The sequence below is a fragment of the Aristolochia californica genome, unplaced genomic scaffold (assembly GCF_029961685.1).
Source record: "Aristolochia californica isolate CCGP_79_NKW_82.1479 unplaced genomic scaffold, dmAriCali1.0.hap1 SCAF_9, whole genome shotgun sequence".
Classification (NCBI taxonomy): domain Eukaryota; kingdom Viridiplantae; phylum Streptophyta; class Magnoliopsida; order Piperales; family Aristolochiaceae; genus Aristolochia; species Aristolochia californica.
Window position 1 is genome coordinate 38742341 of NW_027182290.1, and position 20548 is coordinate 38762888.

Below are 20548 nucleotides of genomic sequence, written 5' to 3' on the forward strand. Positions count from 1 at the left end.
ACGCGGCCCTCTTAAGTAATCGATCTTTATTTATTAGAGTGGGACAATTTTACCCCGATTAATAATTTTATTATTTTTATTATCTATTTAAAAATACAAAACAAAGTTTCCATCTGATTTATCAGTTTTATTCGCATATACTAAAATACCTTTTACTTGTTTCATTTATTTACCTATTTCATCTTTTATGGACTATTTTTAGAATTTATTTATTTATTTTTAAAATATACTAAAAAACAGAGATATATAATAAAATTTTATTTTAGGTTTATTTTGTAGTAAATTTGAGGAAAAAAATCCCGATTTTATTAACTTTGAAAATAATTTTACCATAATTTTATATATTAAAATTTAAAAATTATCCTTCTGTATAGGAAAATATTAACTACTTTAGCTTATAATAAATATGGTTGCTAAATAAAAATAAATAAATAAATAAGAAAAATAGACCATGCTCATATAAGTCAAGTGATTATAGTTTCTTCTATATCTTTTTGTTATGAAGAAATATTTATATAATTAAATATAATTTTGACTTATTAAAACTATTGATTTTCAAGGCTGACACATAAACAAAAAAAATCTTAAGGGAAAGAGACAAGAGAAGAACTCTAACACTTGGAGAGAGGAGAGAATGAAACAAATGAGAGAAAAAAGAGGAAATAAAATAGAGGTGCAAAGATGAATTTGAGCTAAGAGCCAGACTATAATGATATTAGTATTACATGTTTTAAATGTTTTACCCCACACTTTGAGGTTATATTTATAATTGTGTGAAAGTATTTACGATGACTATAATGATATTAGTATTACATGTTTCAAAAGAAAAAAAAAACATAAGAGAACATATAGGGTTTGGAGTTGCAATTATCCATTTATGAACCCAAAGGAATTTCTCTTACTTATCCCATGTTTCCTCTTCGGATCTCCGTGAGTCGGCGTAATGCAGCTATGCTCTGTCAACGTCGGGGAACTTTTCCTTGGATGTGGAGAGGAGCTCCGGCGCGAGAGGCGGTCAAGAAATCCTGCACAAGTATACAGTATGAACTGATTTTATTAATCGTTTCATTAAAAAATAGATTTAAATTTTTTTTTATTAAATAGATAATAAAAATAAAAATAAAAATTAAATATGATTAAAATAAAACTAATGAAAGTATTAACAATTTGTTTGGCTTGATCTCATTAATTATCTAAGTTGTCCATCAATAATCACATTTTCATTGATTATCACTTGTTACTAGATTCTACATTTTCCATTTGGGTTTTTTATTTTTTATTTTCTAATAAACAAAAATAACCTGTGTTATAAAAATAAAAAAAAATGTGTAAGATTTGTATTTTGTTAAGCTAATATTTTTATATCTATTAAGAACAAACAATTGACATCATAAGTAGAGAACACAATTCGTTGCTTAGGAGAATGGAGATAATCATGTAGATGAATGAAGCCCCATAAATTCTTTTTATTAACTCAATCTCCTATTTTTTATTAACTATATAAAACAATTTTTTTTTTTATATTTTTTTTATGATAGTCAGTTTACAAATATATCTACAATGGCTCCCATAAATGTTGATAGGGATGGGGATGATAGTTGTAATGTTAATGATGTCGGACCCTTGCTTAGGACTTTGTCTCAAATGCTGGGAAAGAGATAGGAAACGTGACGGGGAACTTGTTACCAACATGGGTGGATATAAAACTAGGACTTAGCATGAAGTTGTATAAGTGACCGTTGTTATTGTCTCACAACCACTAGTTGGACTCTACATGGTTCGTTAGATAAGAGACTTTGGGCTCTGTTAATGCATTCTCCAGACGTTTCTAGAGATCATTAGTGTTTCATATTTTCTAGAAACGTTTTTCTAACTGAAATTTTTTATCATAAAAAAATCATATAATTTTCTAGGTAAGATTCTTCAGCCAAGATGAGCCGGAAAACCATATGGATTTTTTTTAGTAAGTATATAACAATTGATGTTGTAATACTTTCAGCACAAAGACAATTTTTTTATTACAATTTTGTATTTGATATTTTATTTTATTAAAAATTTATCAAATAAGTATGATAATGTATGAGATTGATTATTAATTTTTATTTATTTCCCTAAAAAAAGACACTAATAGATCCATTTAATTTTCTTTGAATATTTCTAAAATTTTCCATGTAATTTCCTAGTAAGGCGCTCATATGATTTTATCTGAAGGTTTCTTGAAAATGTGTATAATAAGAAAAATATATCTAGTTTTTCCTGGGATATAAATTTCCCACCAAGGACACTAATAGGGCCTTTCTAACATGATCCATAACCTTAAGAGCGAATGTGGGCTTTTAAATACATGGAGACATGCTCTTTATTGAACAAGAAGGATGGTCAGGAAAAACTTTTCTTAAGGGACCATCATTGGCACCGATAAAATACCACATTTCATAAGGAGTATATAAGACAATACAACCAGTAGTTATATAAGGAGTAGATGAGATAAGTGAGAAATGTAGAGAAAGAAAGGGAGACGGGAGTGTGGCCTCCCCAGTCATCCCAGAGAGCTCAATTACACAGAGAAGAAAGCACATACAAAAGAACGCCAGAGCTAGCAACAAAACCCTCCCAACTGAAAAAAACGTCATAGGTTTTCTCCCTAGAATGGGGACAAGGGGAGCGCCAAGGCTGCCTACCTGGTATGATCTGAGGAAATTACTACACTAAATTTAGTCATGAATGTCTTATTTTGAAACATTAGGGGGCTAGAAAAGATCCAAAACATGGTTGAATTTATGCAAGTTCGATTTAGGACCTCTTAAATTATGCAATTACAAGGTTTATGCAGTCAACGTAAAAGAAGATGAAATCACCTGTACCGCAGGATCCAAGAAATCTTTGGACTCAACCAATGGTTTGGTCAGGTGTGAGCGGGCCCCATGCATGGTGAGCCCTGTTCCAATCATACCCAACAAAGGGGTTAGTCGGGTCAGCGAATTCCTCGACCTTTAAATCCAATTTTGGGCTTATCTTTAAATAGTTAAAACAAATGCAATCTGTGCACAGTAAGTGCGTTTCTCAAGAGCAAGTTTTGGCCTGATGGAGCTTTACTTATGCTGCCACTAAATATAGAGACATCTGTAGCTTGAGAAGTTCAGAGGCTAACCAGCCCACCCTTGAAGGTACATATAAATTCTCCTGAAACTTGACATTTACCATGAGTACAGCTGTGACAATAATCGTTTTCTTTCTCTATCATATTACACACCAAAAATCGGTTCACAAGTTGAACATACAGGAATGACTCTTAAGACGGATGATCTTGAGCCAAAGAATGCATAAATAATCTCAGCATATTAAGCCTCCGAAAAGAATTTCTAGAAACGGAAATTACCGAGAGTTTGACAGTTATTGCGATTTCATGATGAATAACAGAAAAAGAAAAAGAAATTCAGGGAAAGATAGATACTTGGTCGACGTCTCTAGGGCGATTGTGGATGGTGTAGTAAAACCCAGGCAGGAGAAAGTTGCTAATGACGCTTCATCTCCCGGAAGATATTCGCCACCCTAGGAGACAGCCGTGGGAGGAATTTGAATAACTGAAAAGCACAAAAAAGAGCAACATAAACAACGGAAGTACAATTTAGTACAATAAAGATTACAGAAACGTCCACATAACAGTATACCCTTTCATTTTTTTATACAAAAGAAGAAGACCAAGCGAGTAAACTCATAATTGTCCAGGGAGACTTGTTTCTACTTCGTTCAGAGGTAATTGAACTATGAGCTTATGAAACAAGTATTGGGACTTGATGTCTACAGTTTTTGGCTCTTAGATGCCATTGTTTTACTATATTTCCTTCAAATTCAGATAATACACAAAAAAATATAAGTGAAAGATAACAAAATCATTCTTTTAAATGGATAGCAAACCAAGATATTTGGAGGGCCATTATGCGGAATTTTCTAGGGCCAACATCCTCTAAATGGCAAATATGCCACCTGTGTTTCTTTTGTCTTTTTTTCTTTTGGGTGCAAAGATAGCATATTGTTTGGGGGTTGGGGGTCGTATTATAGACCATATTTCACAGGTGTCATGAACAAAGGTGTAAGATGCAGGGTCTACAAAGTATATGCCTTCATAAGACAGGAAAACAAAAGAAAGAAGAGAAAGAGCTTAGATAAGAAATAAGATAAAGATGCAATTTTATGTTAAAGTTAGATCCGGTCCATCCCAAAAATACTAGCTAAAGTTAGAAGGCAATTTACCAAGTAGTAACCATACAATTTTTTTAACACATATCTTTATGATTCTATTTCCATTAGCACTCCTCACGTTCAGCCTTACATAAATAGGCAATGGGTCTAAGATATAGACAATACAAACAGGCACAAACTACGCACAACAAGGCAGATATCTTGCTCTGATACCATGTTAAAGTTGGGTCCAGGTCTATTCTAAAATGACTAGCTGAAGTTAAGAGGCCATTTCCTAGCCATAGGATTTTTCTTAACACTAATATATGTAAGACCACTCTCGTTAACACTCTAAAATATGCTTTCAGTTCTTCCAAAGCTGTGATCCCTGGCTACAGAATGTTATATCTTTAGTGCTAGGTGAGGTTAGCGTGGTTTAAGATTGGAGCAGAAAGTGCTTGACTAATAGCAACGGATATTATGATGTGAAAACCATGTAAAGGAAAGGTTAGAGTCATTTTGACATGGAGAGTCTCAGAAGACTGGAGATTTTCAGATTTCCTATGTGATGCATTGGGATGTCTGAATCAAACTCTGGCTTCAAGAACTCACCTATATAAACAAATACTAAAATACAAATTTTTTTGGAGAAAAACACAAATGCATTTAATGGACACAATGGGCACAAGCTTAACTAGATATGCATGAATATAGATAAGTGTAGATGATACGTACACAAAGAAGCATGGAAGCTCAAGGATTTCAAGAAGTGCGTTTGTAAGGACAAATGACAGATTTTGCTGAGCGAATACTCCATGCAGCTAATAAAATATTCAAAGAGGAAACACTTTTTCTTTTGTTCTTTTTCCCCCTCTGATTTCTTCCGAAGAACCAAAAATGTCTAGGACATGATGAAACAGTAGATTTATAGACACATAAAATTATTTTCAGAGATATCAACATACCCAAAGCTTCACGCAGGCATCAAGTACAACTGGCACAAAGCAAACAAAAATGGTTATTGCAGATTGGTCTACTTCAAGCCCATAATGCTCAACTAAAATTTCTATCAATGTCTCCCAACCAGATTCAGAATGATATCTGCAGGATACACAAAAAAACTTCAGAGGTCAAGGATATCTTATATCTTAAGTAGATAGCATTGTCAAGGTTAAGAGAGCTGTTGCAGAACTTTAGCATGTCTAGGTTAAGAGAGCTGCTGCAGAACTTTAGCACACATGCTGACAACAGTGGATAAATCATATTTGATTAAAAAACTGCGGCGGTTGGGGCGTTCATCTAACAAATAATTGGCCACAATTGAAATGGCAATAAATGTTAATAGAGCGCTATGAAGAACATGGAAATAGGTCCCTGGTGAAAGTTAGTTTGAATTAATATTTCTGGAAGGAAGAGATATTATATAATATACCAATAAGGTGGAGAAGCCAATTTAAAAATCACATAGTTTGAATTCTGTATTTATTGGGATTCATAATACAGACCACTGTCACATAGATAAAGACTAATCAGTCTGTTCCTCATTGCTGTGACAGTGTTACAAAAAGCAGCTGAAATTTTATTATTACCTCCATATGTATATTATAAAGTTGGCCATACATTTAAAGTTTTTTCTTGAAAATAATAACAATGACACTTTTACCATTTGGTCAAGACAAAGCCACTTGATCAGAGAAATAGCAAGAAAGCTATTAAGTTAGCTCCATAAGGACAGAATGTAAGTGAAGTCTATTCCTTGTACATGAAAATGGAATCAAAATATGAAACTTACCCCAAGAAAATGTCCGTAATAAGAATAATAAGAAATGCCTTCCCAGTATCGGAAAGATTATTCAGTATTTTATATCCTGTGAATTTCAGCAAAGCTACCTGAACAGAGGAAAAAGGCAGTCTAGCAGATAAGTGAAGGGTAAGAACACAATACCATAAATATTTCAACACCAGAGCTATTGATATCAAGAAACAAATCAGCAGAATTTAGTGTATCATAGCTGAACTGCAGAAGATAAATGGCCCTTTTCAGTATCAATCTCCCTACTATGTGCTGCATCCAAAAATTGCAAAGTAGTGCACAATATTTAGAAGACTACAATCTATGCTGTGAAAGTCCTTTTATCTAAGTCCTATTTCTGGTTTTTAGCATGTTCATAGAGTACAACAGCTACTACAGTTATAGCGGGTAACATTTTTCACCTTTTAGGTGTGCAACAAACTATCATGTATTACAGTGGTCACAGCTCTCTTTAAACTGGGTTTTCCTAGCTGTACAGCAACTTTAATGGGATTGACCCATTTTCAGTTATCATGCATCTTGTTCGCAGTCTTCTTTTCTATCTTTCAATTATATCTATTTCTTTGACCAATTTGACCTTTCTACCACCAACCCCCTCCGCCCCAATGTGTGCATGTGAACCCTTATGTTGAGAAGCTCCTAAACCACATATGGCATAAGTCTGTTGCATAAGTCAATGCTTTTTTCTATTGAGAAAGTGCATATTTGTGTTCAAAATAATTCATAAAAATTGATGCAGTTAGAGATAGTGATCACTCTTCAACACATCTTCTAAATGTTTGACTACATATAAGCACAGGAGAAAACACATTATAGATACAATCCCAATGGAAAATACAACAGGTTTTAAAATTAAAAACCACATGTACGACAAGTTTTTGCACACTATGTTGGAAATAATTCATAACAACTGATGCAATTCAAGATAGTGTTCATCACTCTTAAACACAAGATGAATGCTCCCGAAAACTACGATAGAATCCAAAATACTGATGAAAGGTTCAAATTGAAGGAAGTGAAGAAACATACTTTGTTCTGATTGAAATACATGAGAATGAATAATACAATTCCAAACACCATATCTGACCAAATGTTAGCAAATGCCTTCCTGTTCTCCAGCCTCCATTCATCTCTTAATTCCAACCTGGTAAATTTGCGGATCAGGCAGATAAAATTAGTTTAAATCCTACATCTGTAGTTGAATTTATATTCCATAATAAACTTCATGCGTGTTTTACCAATATTTGTGCAAAATCTCTAGTTCATGGAGTATTATTTGTAACATTTTCAAATTGTTAAAAAGACATCTTTGGTATTTTTAGGGTTCAAATAGATCTGGTTCCATCAGCAACTGGAAGGTTCCTGAAACTAGATGCTAGCACTAATCAATATTTGCTCCATGAACATTCAGTGCCATAGACATCAGTTGATTTGGCTTGACCATCCGAATGTCTTTTCAGTTTTTCTTGTTGTTCTCTGTGTGTGAGAGAGAGAGAGAAAGAGAGAGAGAGATAGCTTTGAAAGGTCTGAGAAGAAAAGCCCGTATTATGTAGAGGGTGAAATTAAAACAAATGCTGTTGTCATAATTTTTGGAAAAGAAAGAAAAAGAAAAGCAGACAACAGGAAGTCTTGATCTTACGCTTTATCTCGCAACTCCCACCAAGCCTCCTCGTCTGAAAGAGGAGGAGATTTTCCAATCTCTACTTCAAAGCGAAACCTTGCTTTTTCCACGTTTAGAGTTTTGATCATTTCCAGTTTTTGATTTCTTCGAACATCCAACATCTCTGCAGCAAGAGGTACAGTCTTCACATACCTGGTCAAAACCCATAACAGCAGCAGAATATTAAGTAATATTAAGTTAACATGGGACATTTTGTGTTACTAAATATAACTCCCATTAAAAATGTTTTTCATTAGGTACTTTGGAATTGGCTAACACTCATATCTGGTACATGAGGCAGAAAGGTTTATGTGATGTATTCTGTTATATTGTATACAAGATATTGATTGGATCTAAAAATGAATCACAGAATCTTTACACATCCACATTATTTAGTTTTACATGGCAACAGGTGTAGCATGCTTTAGTAACTACATAATTAGGTGTCAGTTTAACAATTTCGATTGCAAAAGTATCCAAAGAAATCAAAGTTCAGACTTTCCAGTACATAAGAGTATTAAAAGCATATGGAAGAATACTTATAAATATTTGAAATGGATAATTTCTACTTAAGCAACTACCAATATCAGATACTGTTCTTTCTTTTAACAAATGTTGTTTTGCAATGTTGACTAGATCCCACAATTGAAACTTTGGTAAGAGACTCGACCATCACAGAAAGAAGAGAAATGATACCTAAAAAGCCACAGGTTGAAGGAATCACCTGTCTAAAAATGGCATGAGAACATAGTCATGGACCACAAAATCAATAGCCCATGGTATAAGGATCAGGAGCGCCAAAAACTTTGCCTGAGAGCAGCACAATCAAAGAAAAAGGTTACACATACCTCATTCTTCTATTTCATCAATAACATCAGAGTAGAAATACAAGTTATACCACAGTTTGTATAGACTTTAGATAACAAGTTCTCAGAATTTAAATAAACAAAAGTGACAACCAAAAGTTTAAAATTGAATTGCGGAAATCCCACTAAGTTGATGGGATGATTATAAATTAGCATATGGTAGAGCACATCTGTAACCAAGTAGCACACTCAGCTCCTTTTTATAGCCATTCTAGACAAAGGAAGCATTTCAAGTATAATTAATACTTTAGGTGTCTTCATTCAGGGGAAAAAGAAAATGATTTATCCAGTATATCAGAAGATGACCACACAGTTCTAAAAGTATGAATAGGCTTAGCAACAAATTGAGGACAGGACAGAACAGCAAGTAAGACTTGTCAGATTGGCTATACATATTCCTTAGGGGTTATGCAGTGTGTTACGGCTGTCAACGGATATCCAAATCCGAATTCCAATTGTACTTAATCGGGTATCTGATAAGGCATTTGACAAGGTATGGACCAGAATTGGAATCGCAGGTTTCAAAATCTATAAATACCCCATCAGGAATTTCACCCGTTAGATATGTGTCACATGGTAGGTTTTGATTAGAAGATTGAAATTATACTAACTCTAAGCTGCTGTCCACTCTTTAATCCTCTTTTTCTTTTCTTCTATTTAGATTTTCACATCAAAGGAATTTGTGTAATTTCAAAGAGGATTTTTTTCTATGCTCTCTTCATTAAATGTATTAATTTACTCATGATATTATTTTGTTAAGTTTTTGGATTCGGATATTATCTGAATCTGGATAATATCTGATGGATTTGGAACCAGATATCTGATTTTTATATAACTTATATATTTTTCTGGATTTTGGATGTTTTAAAATATTTGTAATAGGATCGGATTCAGAAATTCCTGTCTATGTACATCCCTACAGTGTTTGTTTGCTTATATGTTTTTACCAAGCTTTCTTTTGGCTGCTTTGGCTGATATGTATCAGATATTTGAGTATTTGATACAGTAACTGATTAGGTGAACCATGGCTGCCAAGGAGGTGAGAAACTAAGCCAGTTGGTATTAACTGCTAATCATCAAGACAGTAAATGAGGGTTAAGTATGTTTGACAACCAGCCTAAAGTTTCAGTTAAACAATAAAACTTGAATCGCAATTCATTATCCCTAAGCATGGTAGGTCGTCACCCACAGGATATGGTGGAACATTAGGACGATTTGCATGGTCAACACATAGATGGGAATGGGCACTTATGATGATGATGATGATGATGACAGGCAAGATGATAGTTATCATTTCTTTTTTCTTTTATCTATCACCGTATCCAATGACACTTAAGTTTTTTATCTTTGAGTTTACAGGACACCACATTAAGGTAGAGTATATGAAGATGCAACAGATGTTCTGTATGAATGAAAGACAAGAAGTCCTGTCAAGATATTGATTCTCTCAATTGAATTAGTGCCAAAATTGCAGCTTATGGTTTCCTGTTTTTCGTTTCCAGTTTCATCCATCTAATGTGGTAATGTGATGAACCATATTTTGCCCCAAATGCGATCTAGATGACAGAAAATAATATCAAAATATGGAGCAGCTGTTGAACATGAAGAAATTCATTGTTAGCCTACCGTACTCCAGGAAGCATATCGAAAAACTCTGTCTTCATAGAGCAAATCATCTTCATTTCCAAGTATCAGTTCCCGTATAGATCCCTCCACACCCTTCCCGCTCACCAGTTTGTTCGGGTTAGCAGACACATTTATTTCTTGTTCATCGTATCCTTCCCCCCAATCTCCTTCCCAGGATGAATGATTATCTGTACCCGAGGACCCCTCAACAATCCAGTCCTCCCACTCCCTACTCTCTGCAATCCTTGCATTTTCTTGTGCTTCACGTATCTCCATAATGGCCTCCGCCCTTCTCCTCCAAGCTTCAAATCTTTCTTCCTCTGACAGTTTCTCACCCTCCAGTTCTTCACTTGAGCTATTTGGTTCCTCGAACATATCATCCTCTTTCAAACCAAACCAGTTGCCATCGTCCAAGAAAAATTTCTGCCACCAGGTTCTTTTTCCGGGCTCGCTATTCTTAGCATTTGTAATGAATAAGCGGAGCCGCCTCTTGCCACTAGTAATTGTGCCAAACGGAAGAAACATATAATGAGAACGAGGCACCCTAGAATACTTTATTCGGTGAAGAATTACAAAACTCTCACATGAAACCATAGAAGTGCTCATTAAGAACATGAATATAGCGCCACATTTTCAACTCGCTGCAGGCTTACACTCTTTCACAATCAGCGCTCTGATATTCCCACTGTGTCTCGAAACTCGCACTGAACCGTATCTGTATCTCGACCCCTGGTTTCTCAGCAGAGACATTTCATTTTCATTTCTCCCAAGGAATTTCTCGTCAAAGACCCTGAAATTCGGAGATTTCAGGTGCACGTTCCCGAACATCAAAAGAAAGAAGGCGCCTCACGAACTTCAGCTACTCGTAACCAAACCGGCGACGGATAACCGATCAAACCTCTCCTCCCGGCAAAATTACTACAAATATAACCGAAATGAGGTTTCGTCGTCTGTTGATTTGCTATTTGCGGCCGGAGGAACCGAAATTCAAACAAGTGGAAACACTGAGTGCGGCCGGAGGAACCGAAATTCAAACAAGTGGAAACACTGAGCACGGCGAGAATGGATCCTTCTCGCAGCGGCTCACAGTCGGCGATGCGAATTGCCACGCCAGTACGAAATACCAAAGCGGGAGTGGATAACGGTCTCAAGCATATGGATAAAATTTCTTTTTGGTCCTAATTGACCTTTTGTTCGATAAACATTACAAGAACGTGTGCCAGAGGAGGATAACCATCCGACAGCAGGCTCTTCAAAACCCACCTGAAGTCCGGAGTTCAGAGGTCGACTCGGTGAGTTGGGGGAGTCGCTCTAAACAGAAAGGATGACTCAACCTGACCCTTTAACATCCGGGTGAACCTAGCATCAATGCAGAAATCGAAAAGTGGAGCTTATTTAACTCATTAATAAGGTGCACATTCCTCTAATAATAGTGTTAGATTATATTAGTTGATTATTTTATTAATGTAGGCAATTTAAAATTTCTCCATGGTGTATAGATTATTTTTTTTTTATAATAGAAATTCAAATGGACCCCAAAATTAATTTTATACTTGAATATTGATTAATATTTTATATAAATAACTATTTTAACCTAATTAACTTAAATTTTATTTAATTTAAATTTATCTAAATATTTAAAATAATTGAGGCTATCAAAGTTGAGACCCAATTTAGATAAAGAAATCCTCTTCTGGCTCAAACAAAAGTATTACGATGTTCTTGGTCGAAACTAAAAATTTGGAAGCCTATCCTATTAGCATTTTTGCAATTTGGCATTAATGCCTGACTCGAAAACATTTCTTCACTAATTTGTGGATGCATATATTTGATTCCATGTAATTTGTCCCTTTGACTATGGACACTATATCCTAGAGCCTAGTATTCAAAATTTTGTTTGGGTGTAGGGCACCTAATCCACACCTCATGCTACTATAAAAACCACCATAACCTTATTTCCGTTCACTCGTCATAAAATTGACCGATTTATAGGAATTTGCAGGATGATGGCAATTACATCATTTGTAGACATATTTACTCAAAATTTTTATGTATAAGCCATCTCCAAGTATGGTTTAACAATGGCTAATCAAAGTAGTTTGTGAGATATTCAAGAGTATAATAGATTTTTTTTTATATAAAATTTAGATTTGATTTCTGTCAATGATGGGTTCTTTTGATCAATCATAGGAAAAGGAAGATTGTGAATTTTTTTTGTTATTTTTTGGAATTTCCTATTTAAAAAAAATTAAATTTATTTGACTTTTTTACAAATTTTAAAAATATTTAAGAAAAGAGATTTATGAGAAACTAGTAACAAACACTATTTTCCTAGGAAACTAAATGATGAAAAAAACCATGCTTTTCCTAGTTAGAAACCTATTTCTTGGATTTCACTAGTGATGAGATCAAAATACTAGTCTCATCTTCAACCTTTGGACAAGAAATCACTACCAATTTTAGGGATTACAAAAATTGTTCCTCCTGGCAAATAGAAGGCATGAAGTATAGGGGGATCGATTTTCAACCCTTCTATCAAGAATCGATAAAAACACAAGCTTTTGACTGAAACTAACATTTCAAAGTGATTTTGACTATTCTAACTTCGTCAAAGCTTTTGAAAATCGGTAAGTTCTCAGGAAACAAATGAAATACCAAAGTAAGACTAGATTTTAACTCATTTGGTAGATAAAATAGAAGTCGAAGATACTATTTGGATATTAAAGAGATAGAATACCCTAATACACTTTCCCATGGGTGATGAAGAGCTACCCAAACCATAGTTGGTTTTGTTTTCTTTGAACAAATAGCTTAGGAGGCTCTAGATTTGTTGATTTGGTACCATGTGTAGACCCTCAAAATAGAATAAAAATTATTATATTTAGGATCTCATGAAGAGTATAGTAAATGACCTAGGTTCATGGAGAAAACACCAGAGAATAAGTGGAAGAAGAAGAAAAAGAAGAAGAAGCAGAAAGAGAAGAGAGCGGCTAAGAGAGTGAGAGAGGAGGGATGGAGGATTATGTCAAGTGATGAGCCTAGTCCTCTTTTTCAATATATTTATAATAATAATATTTATTTAAAATTTTTAGCTTGCCCAATTTATATTTATTTATAAATCTCTATTTAGCTTGCTCAATTTATATTTATTTAAAATTTTTATTCCTTATGATTTTTGAAGATTTAATTTTGAAATTAATTTACTTCTCGCGAATAGGTCATTATGCCATGAAAATGGCGCCGCGAAATTGCCATTCGCGAGAAGCAAAAAGGTGACATCATTGAAACGAGCTGTTTTGAAAGAAATTTGACAAACCAACCTCAAATGTTGGAGATTCCGTCGACGGGTGGACTTCTGCTACCGTCAACCTGCATTGCCACGTGCGATACATTATGTCAGGTGCCGCTCCCACGTTGCACACGTGAGGCGCATGGCTTATCCTTACCACATCGGGGCCCGGCGGACGCGCTTTAAATACTCTCCCCTTTCCCTTACCCCTACGCCGCCCTCACACGGGTGTATACTCAGAGACCCAGGTGTATGCACCATGGCCTCGAACGGAAAAGCAGGCGAGCGGGCCCCCGTCAGGCGCAGGAGAAACGCGACTGGGCTGAAAGGCGTGCGGATGAGGAAATGGGGACGATGGGTATCCGAAATACGCATCCCCAAGAGCAGATCGAGGATATGGCTGGGCTCCTACGACGCCCCAGAGAAGGCAGCTCGTGCTTACGACGCTGCCCTGTACTGCCTGAGAGGACCCAGGGCGAACTTCAATTATGTCGCTGATCGGAGGCCAGAATTCCCTGGAGGGATGCCTGCAAGACTCACCAGGTCTGAGATTAAGGCCTTGGCTGCCACCTTCGCTTCACTCGGCGCTGCAGCTGCTGCGGTCGCCCCCCAGCGTGAACGCATTCCTGAAGCCGCAACTCCGTCACCATCTCCGTCGCCTAAATCCTCGACCACTACAGTCACCCCGGAGGAGACGACTGCGCATGAGGCCACTGCTGCCACCTGTGATCAAGCTAGTTCCTTTGTGGGTGCTGAATTCGCGGGTCAAGACACGTTTCTGCATGAGAATTTTCTGCTGGAAGATCAGATCATGTCAGGAAACAACAGTATCTGGGATGTTTTATAAATAAACTCCACAACGTACTAATAATTTGTTATAGATGATTACATATACTGAAGTCTAGTATATAAGGGTTTTTTTTAAAATTTTAGATATTTATGGATCCTTGTGACTAATATTTATATGAATAAAGACGTAGAAATTTCCTCAATTAGCAAGGTAGCCAACTGGAATGTCTGTAGCTTGACACCTGGCAAACCTGAGCTCATAAAAAAGGCGCGTATGGTATTTTTTAACACGTACATCTCCAGCTTGTCTTGCGTAGAGTGTTGATTCTGATTGAATGCACGATGGATCCTAACCTAACCCGAATTATACAGCATATTATACCAAATAGACCAAAATATTTACTTGAAGGTCTTTTACTAATTTTCTTACTTTATTCATTTTACTAAACTCATTTAACCAAATATTGACAGTTTCTTGACATAGTAGTAACTAACAGTAAACAAAACCCGGGATGGCATCGAGTCGTGTCAAACTAGAACTTGTATATATTTGAGTTTGGCTTGATCTGAATATTTAGAACTGAGTTCAAGCTGGAGCTCATACTTGAGCCTAAAATTGGAATCAAATTCGAGCCCAAAATTTTTAGCCCAGTTCGAGTCGGGTTTGAGCACCAACCTACATTTAAAACTAAAAAAATAAAAAAATTACAAAAATAAATAAAGAAAATACTATGATGAACTTTGTACCATTGAACTGTAAGTTATCAGAGATGGATACAAGACTTTGCAATAGAGCATACTAATGTATAATAACCAGCTTAATAGACCTAAAAGAAAGAGCAAACACTTCCATCGTGTTTATTCCATTGGCAAACAACAACATTAGATGTTGAGGGACTCGAAAGGGTTGAAAGTTTGATTATCTTTGAGGTTTGAGGTAAATAAGAGCAACTATCAACCAACTAAAAAATGTATTGATGAGAGTAATCAGAGTAAAGGGTATTTTCATAAAAAAAAGTATGTTAACAAATCGGCTAACGAGCTAACAAGCCAAGTTTGGCTTGTTATATTTAACGAGCTTTATTTCAAGTTCGAGCTGAGATCAAGTAAAAACTGAACTAAGCTGAGTTTTTTTATTTTATTCGAGCAACCCCTACCGACAAGTTTATTGGTGAGCATCACCTAAGTCTTGTTTTTAAGTTTCTACAAAACTCATTCTAACCAGATATTGATGGTTGCTTAATTCACAAGAGGGTACCAACAACTGTAAACCAAACCTAGAGAGTTAATTGGTAGAACTGTAAATGGGTAATGGATGGTATTTCATTACTTGTTTCACCCGAATTGAATATAGCTTATTTTGTATCTGATTTTCTTCTCCGTTCACCTCTAGGGTAAATTGGTAAATAAATGAATAAGTTAATATATTATTTTAAAATCACATAAATATGATGATAAATTACTAAAAAATATTAAAAATTAAAATTAAACTACAACATTACATAAGATCCATACAAAAAATACAAAATATTATTAAACTATAAAAATAATAAAACATCTTTGTAGTAATAATAAAAAAAACCGTTGTTGTCCTCTACCTCTCCCTTCATCTAGGCTAGATATATATTATATAAAACTTAGTTAAACGTGTAAAAGGGTGCAAAAAATCGATTATCTATATCAATTTTGTTTATAAATCAGGTGGCGGGCAACGAAGTAAGTTGACTTAAATTCCTAAACGGGCAAAGATTTTTCTTCCATATCCTTTTTTAATTAAACAAGTAAAGTAAGTAATTGGGTAATCTCATAAAATTGCCACCCCTATTGATTGGTGTGCAATCTTTTTACATATTAGGAGGAACATATCAATATTGCTCGGTATATCTTTAATTAATGGGTGCTCAGTAGCAAGTTTTATCCCCAAAAAACCTCAAAATACCCCCAAGAAATATCAATATCGATTGTTTTTAAGTGCTTGGCATGGTACCTATTACTAGTATGTCAATCTCTGATTACTTTTGTGAGGACATGAACATGCTATGTGAATTGAATAATATTATGCAGTATAACATCGATTTTGAGGTACTTTTTACCAGATTATGTCTCCAAAACACCATGGAATACCCTAGAAACATTAGTATCAACCGACTATTTTTGGATTTTTAGGTAATTTGACATGGTAATCAATACTTCATATAGGAAACTCTTATTCTTGGTGAGAACATGCATATGTTACAAAGATCATTTGACATCCCTAAATGTGCAATCTAAATTACTAACCATATATGGAGAAGCAATTGTTTATTTTTCAATTTGCTTCCTTGTGTAAACTTTAACGTTTAATATTTGCAAAATAATTTCTAATATATTGGTGATTATTCTCATTCTTCTATCCCCATAAGGTCATATAAACTTTTGTTGTATAGCACAAAAATTGATGGTATTTATCTGTAAAACTAGAGAAGATGACTTTGACGCATGGTGATATAAAGAAGATGGTTTTTGTTAGGTGGTAGGAAGATGGTCTTTGACTCTCTTTTTTGCACCTTTTTTCTGTTCGTTTTTGTGCTACTTAGAACAGTCTGTCACCTATTGTATTGGGTTTATTATTTTCATTGGGGGTCAATGACCAACAATGAGCTCTGTTATAGCTAAAGAAGGGGCTTTTGGAGGTTATGAAAGATAATATGAAATATGCTACTAGTGAACAATGTGAAAGCAATGGTTTATAAAGAATAAGATATGTACCAAGCTTATGGGAATGCTTAAGGAAATTCATTTTGAATATATATATATATGTAGATTAGAACTTTGGTTATAAAGCAAATAGAAATTTGATGGACAGTCTAGATCATGGGCATTGATTATTGATTAATGATTAAGATTGAAAGAATCTGATTATCAATTAAATGAATAGTCAAAGTCAAAGCTCTCAATGGTCAAAGAATAGAGGTTTTGTCAAATAGTAAATCTATTGTCAAAATCAGAGTTTCAATCAAAATCTAGATCGAATTATTGAGATCAAAGCCTAATCAATGGTACAGATGAAGTCGATTGTACAAGAATACTGCCAAATCGAATTAGGAGAGAATGACACTCAAGTGTCATTCATGCAAAGAAGGGTAACAAAATGAAAGGTGGCATCGTAGGAAAGCTTCACTTAAAGAAAAGAAGTTGCACTATTTTAAAATGGATAAGGTGATGTGTCTTGCTCTTAGGCCAAGTATTGCCTCCACTTGTATGCTTATGTAGGTAGTCAAGAGGAGAGGGGGGGGGGTGGAAATAGGGGAGGAATAAAGATGGGTGGTTGAACCATTCCTTATAGGCTTAAAGCCATTTATCTAGGTGGAGAATTTTTAGTGTTGTAGAAATTTAGGGGGATCTTCTCAAGGTGGTCTTGAACATGGAGTTGACATTTCTAGTTATAAAGGTCATGGTGGCCAATGGACTCAACGCCAATGAAAAAGGATTTATGTTCTTTACAAGGTCACGATGGATGTTTTCAATTGACGTATTTAGCTCATGTTTGCTAAGTTAATAAATTTTATTTGGTGATTAATGTTAGAGCTAGAGTTACGTTTAATGAGAAATCACTTTGCAACTCTCTTTATTTCGTTTTCACTTTTACTTCTCTCCTTCTCTTTTGTCTCTTCTAATTACTTAACCATGAACAGGGTCCAAGGCTTCCACTTTTTTTTTCCTTTTTACTGCTCAATTTGGTGGTGTAGAGAGAGTACAGGGTTGCTGCAAGTCATCTCGGTCTAAGAGCATAAGACAGCAGAGTATTTCCCCTAGTTTAAATTTATGAATTCTGGACGTGGGTTTTTTTGTTTCCGTGATTCGTGAGGCATGCGTGAGAGTTAAAAGGAGCAGCAACCGGTATTTGATTGTCTGAATATTATCTTCGTGTCTTCTTGTCTTTTAAGCTTTTCAGAAATCTGGGTGTCCATATTAAAGCTCGGTCAAAAGTCTCATTTTTTGTTAAGCTTCGATCCAGAACTGGTTGAGTTGTTATCGTTTTTCAATCAAACAAATCTTTGGACGCAAGTTTTCAGCCTCACACCTGAGTTCTTTGAGCTTCGTTCTTAAATTATTATTTTTTTGGCTCGGAAAGTTTTCTCGCCGCTGCTGCTGTTAAGATTTAGGAACCCTCTGAACAGATGCTACATACACGCTGCATTGTTCGCGCTAAGAGAGGGGCGTCGGACAGGTGGGCTGGGAGGGAGGGACACCAGAGTTCCGGTTCCGCCGACCGCCGATACTTTTTGCAAGCGAGTTGAGACGAGATGTGCTCGGATGAGTAGGAACGCATCCGACTACATTTCCCCCACTCTACCAACTGAGCTGAGGACGGTTACAGTTCCTATAACGAGTCTAAGATAAGGATGGTAAATTATGATTCTTTACTTTACCCATCTAACTAAAGACAGATATCAGGACTACATTTCCCTCGAGGAGAATGTGTTTGAGGGAGAGAAGTTCAATGCACTTAGATTTGTATGGATTTGGTTTTAAAATATCCATTATTTTTGTTTTACTCATGTCTAATTTTAATTTGCAGAGACAATCCTGAGTAAATGTCAAAAATGTTAGAAAACAAAATTTTTGACATACCATATGGTAAAAGTCTTTTGTGCATGCTAGAGAAGAGATAGTAAATATTTAATGTGGAGTAAAATTTTTTAAGTACTACTATTCTAATATATTTATATGCATGTGTCTTGATAAATGTGTAGGGTACAAATTGCTCTGGTATTGAGCAATTTCGTCTTTCATTGGTTCGATGAAGGCAGGTGGATTGAGGGACCTGAAGAACAATAAGTATAACTTTCTTATAAATAATATTTTATTTCAAGAATGAATAATTATAAATTACCTATGTTATTTTTCACAGGAGGAGATGCAGCTAGTGCTACGAGAGGCATAGAAGGTAGGTGAGCTAGTTGATGTGAGTGTCATTATGAGACGGGTTCAAAGTTATCAGTTTGGTTATATTAAGGGGTTGGGTTTGTCTCAACTGACTCTACCCAGGATTGTCGAACCAACTTCATCCCAACTGCTTAGACGTTTAGAGGAGTTGCGGGTACCAAAATAGGCGATATCCAAAATTTGGGAAGAGCTAAGAAATCGAAATGTCGTGCTGAGGAGCAAGACAACAAAATGAACAACTGAGACATGCAAATGCAATGGTTATTTCAGTAGATGTAGACTCATAGCCAGCCAACCACCAAATCCTCCCGCAGATTGATTATAATTTTTTATTTTTTTTATAATTTATAGTTTTAAAATTTTGTATATCTCATAAAATATTATTGATATTTTATTATCTAATTTGAAGGTTATATATTTTTTATTTATTTTTAACTATTTTTAATGAATATTAAATAGGGGAAATAGAAAAAAAAACTTTAAGGGGTTGGCTTTAGCTCAATTGTTAGTACCCAAGATGGCTCGATCATCTTCTAAGACGAAGCAACCAGAGGAGGAGCTATGGCAAATTAGAAAGGCTTTGAACCAAACACAAAAGCAGTTGAGGGATATGTTAGGTTGTAGAGCCTAATCAACCCCCTACGCTGAGTCGGTACACGGATCGACTTTCGCGGTAAGGTCGTCGCGGGGCGGGAATCCCCCCTCCCGGGGTGTGGGGGTGGAACCCCCATCAGGTCCACGATATATTAATTTTTGTTTCATTAAAGGTAGTTTGGAAATTTTACTTTTGTATCGCAATTGCCCTAATTTTCTCTTTATAAATGAGGGGCGCCGCTATTAGAGTTTTATCTTCAGCGAGAAGGAGCTAGGGTTGTAGCCCAAGAGAGGTTAGAGAAAACACCTGTAAGTGTGTGCAATTTCTCTTGTAAACTATTTCATCTTTATTGTGGATTACTACAGCAGCGAAAGATAGAACGTAGTCTCACCTTAAGGCGAACCTATATAAATCTTGTGTGTTATTCCATACTTGTTTTTCCTTCTTCTGTGGTTATTATTATTGTTCTCCTTAGTTTAGAATTAGGGCGTCTAATTCCTAACAAGATATACGTCATCAAACTCAAGAACACATATGGGATGTACACTATCAAACTCAAGAGTCTCAACATGTTGTTGAGGAGCAACTGAAATCTACAAGAGATGGGTACAAGTAGGGGTGGCACCAAGCCAAACCGGCTCGAAAACCTTTCAAGTTTGGCTCGTAAAAAGCATGACTCAGTTCAATGTTTACTTGAGCTCGGCTCAATCTCAAACTTAACATAAGGTTCGTTAAGTATAATAGGCCAAACTCAGGATTTTCCAAGCTCATGAGCCGGCTCCTTAGCACATATTTTTTT

General features: G+C 35.4%; 2 protein-coding genes across 4 annotated transcripts; one reads left to right on the forward strand and one right to left on the reverse strand.

The window, feature by feature from the left end:
• Nucleotides 1-2390: 2390 nt before the first annotated feature.
• On the reverse strand, nucleotides 2391-11281 carry LOC137941445 (protein DAY-LENGTH-DEPENDENT DELAYED-GREENING 1, chloroplastic). 3 transcript variants are annotated; one of them, XR_011110404.1, is made up of 9 exons: nucleotides 10148-11281; nucleotides 8380-8465; nucleotides 7635-7808; nucleotides 7025-7139; nucleotides 5975-6072; nucleotides 5148-5283; nucleotides 3455-3584; nucleotides 2859-2938; nucleotides 2391-2691 (listed from the first exon to the last, which is right to left on the reverse strand). XR_011110404.1 is itself a non-coding variant. In XM_068786862.1 (7 exons), exons 1-7 carry the CDS (start codon nucleotides 10760-10762, stop codon nucleotides 3516-3518), a joined length of 1293 nt encoding a protein of 430 aa, XP_068642963.1. In that variant the 5' UTR covers nucleotides 10763-11281; the 3' UTR covers nucleotides 2965-3515. The 3 variants fall into 3 exon arrangements, 1 of the variants encoding a protein (XP_068642963.1); XR_011110403.1 differs by having other exon boundaries at nucleotides 2391-2938; XM_068786862.1 differs by lacking the exons at nucleotides 2391-2691; nucleotides 2859-2938 and having other exon boundaries at nucleotides 2965-3584.
• Nucleotides 11282-13695: 2414 nt separating this feature from the next.
• On the forward strand, nucleotides 13696-14283 carry LOC137940951 (ethylene-responsive transcription factor ERF015-like). Its single transcript, XM_068786072.1, has one exon. The coding sequence runs from the start codon at nucleotides 13696-13698 to the stop codon at nucleotides 14281-14283; it is 588 nt and encodes a 195-aa protein (XP_068642173.1).
• The last annotated feature ends 6265 nt before the right edge of the window (nucleotides 14284-20548 follow it).

What these genes read in the sequence shown, in the direction of transcription:
- LOC137940951 (XM_068786072.1), top strand. Translation starts at nt 13,696, where the DNA reads ATGGCCTCGAACGGAAAAGCAGGCGAGCGGGCCCCCGTCAGGCGCAGG.
- LOC137941445 (XM_068786862.1), bottom strand. Translation starts at nt 10,762, where the DNA reads ATGTTCTTAATGAGCACTTCTATGGTTTCATGTGAGAGTTTTGTAATT. An exon ending in TGGGAGTTGCGAGATAAAGC is followed by an intron (nt 7,140 to 7,634) that starts GTAAGATCAAGA and finishes CAAATTTACCAG; the next exon opens with GTTGGAATTAAGAGATGAAT. An exon ending in ATGCCTGCGTGAAGCTTTGG is followed by an intron (nt 3,585 to 5,147) that starts GTATGTTGATAT and finishes TGTGCTTTTCAG; the next exon opens with TTATTCAAATTCCTCCCACG.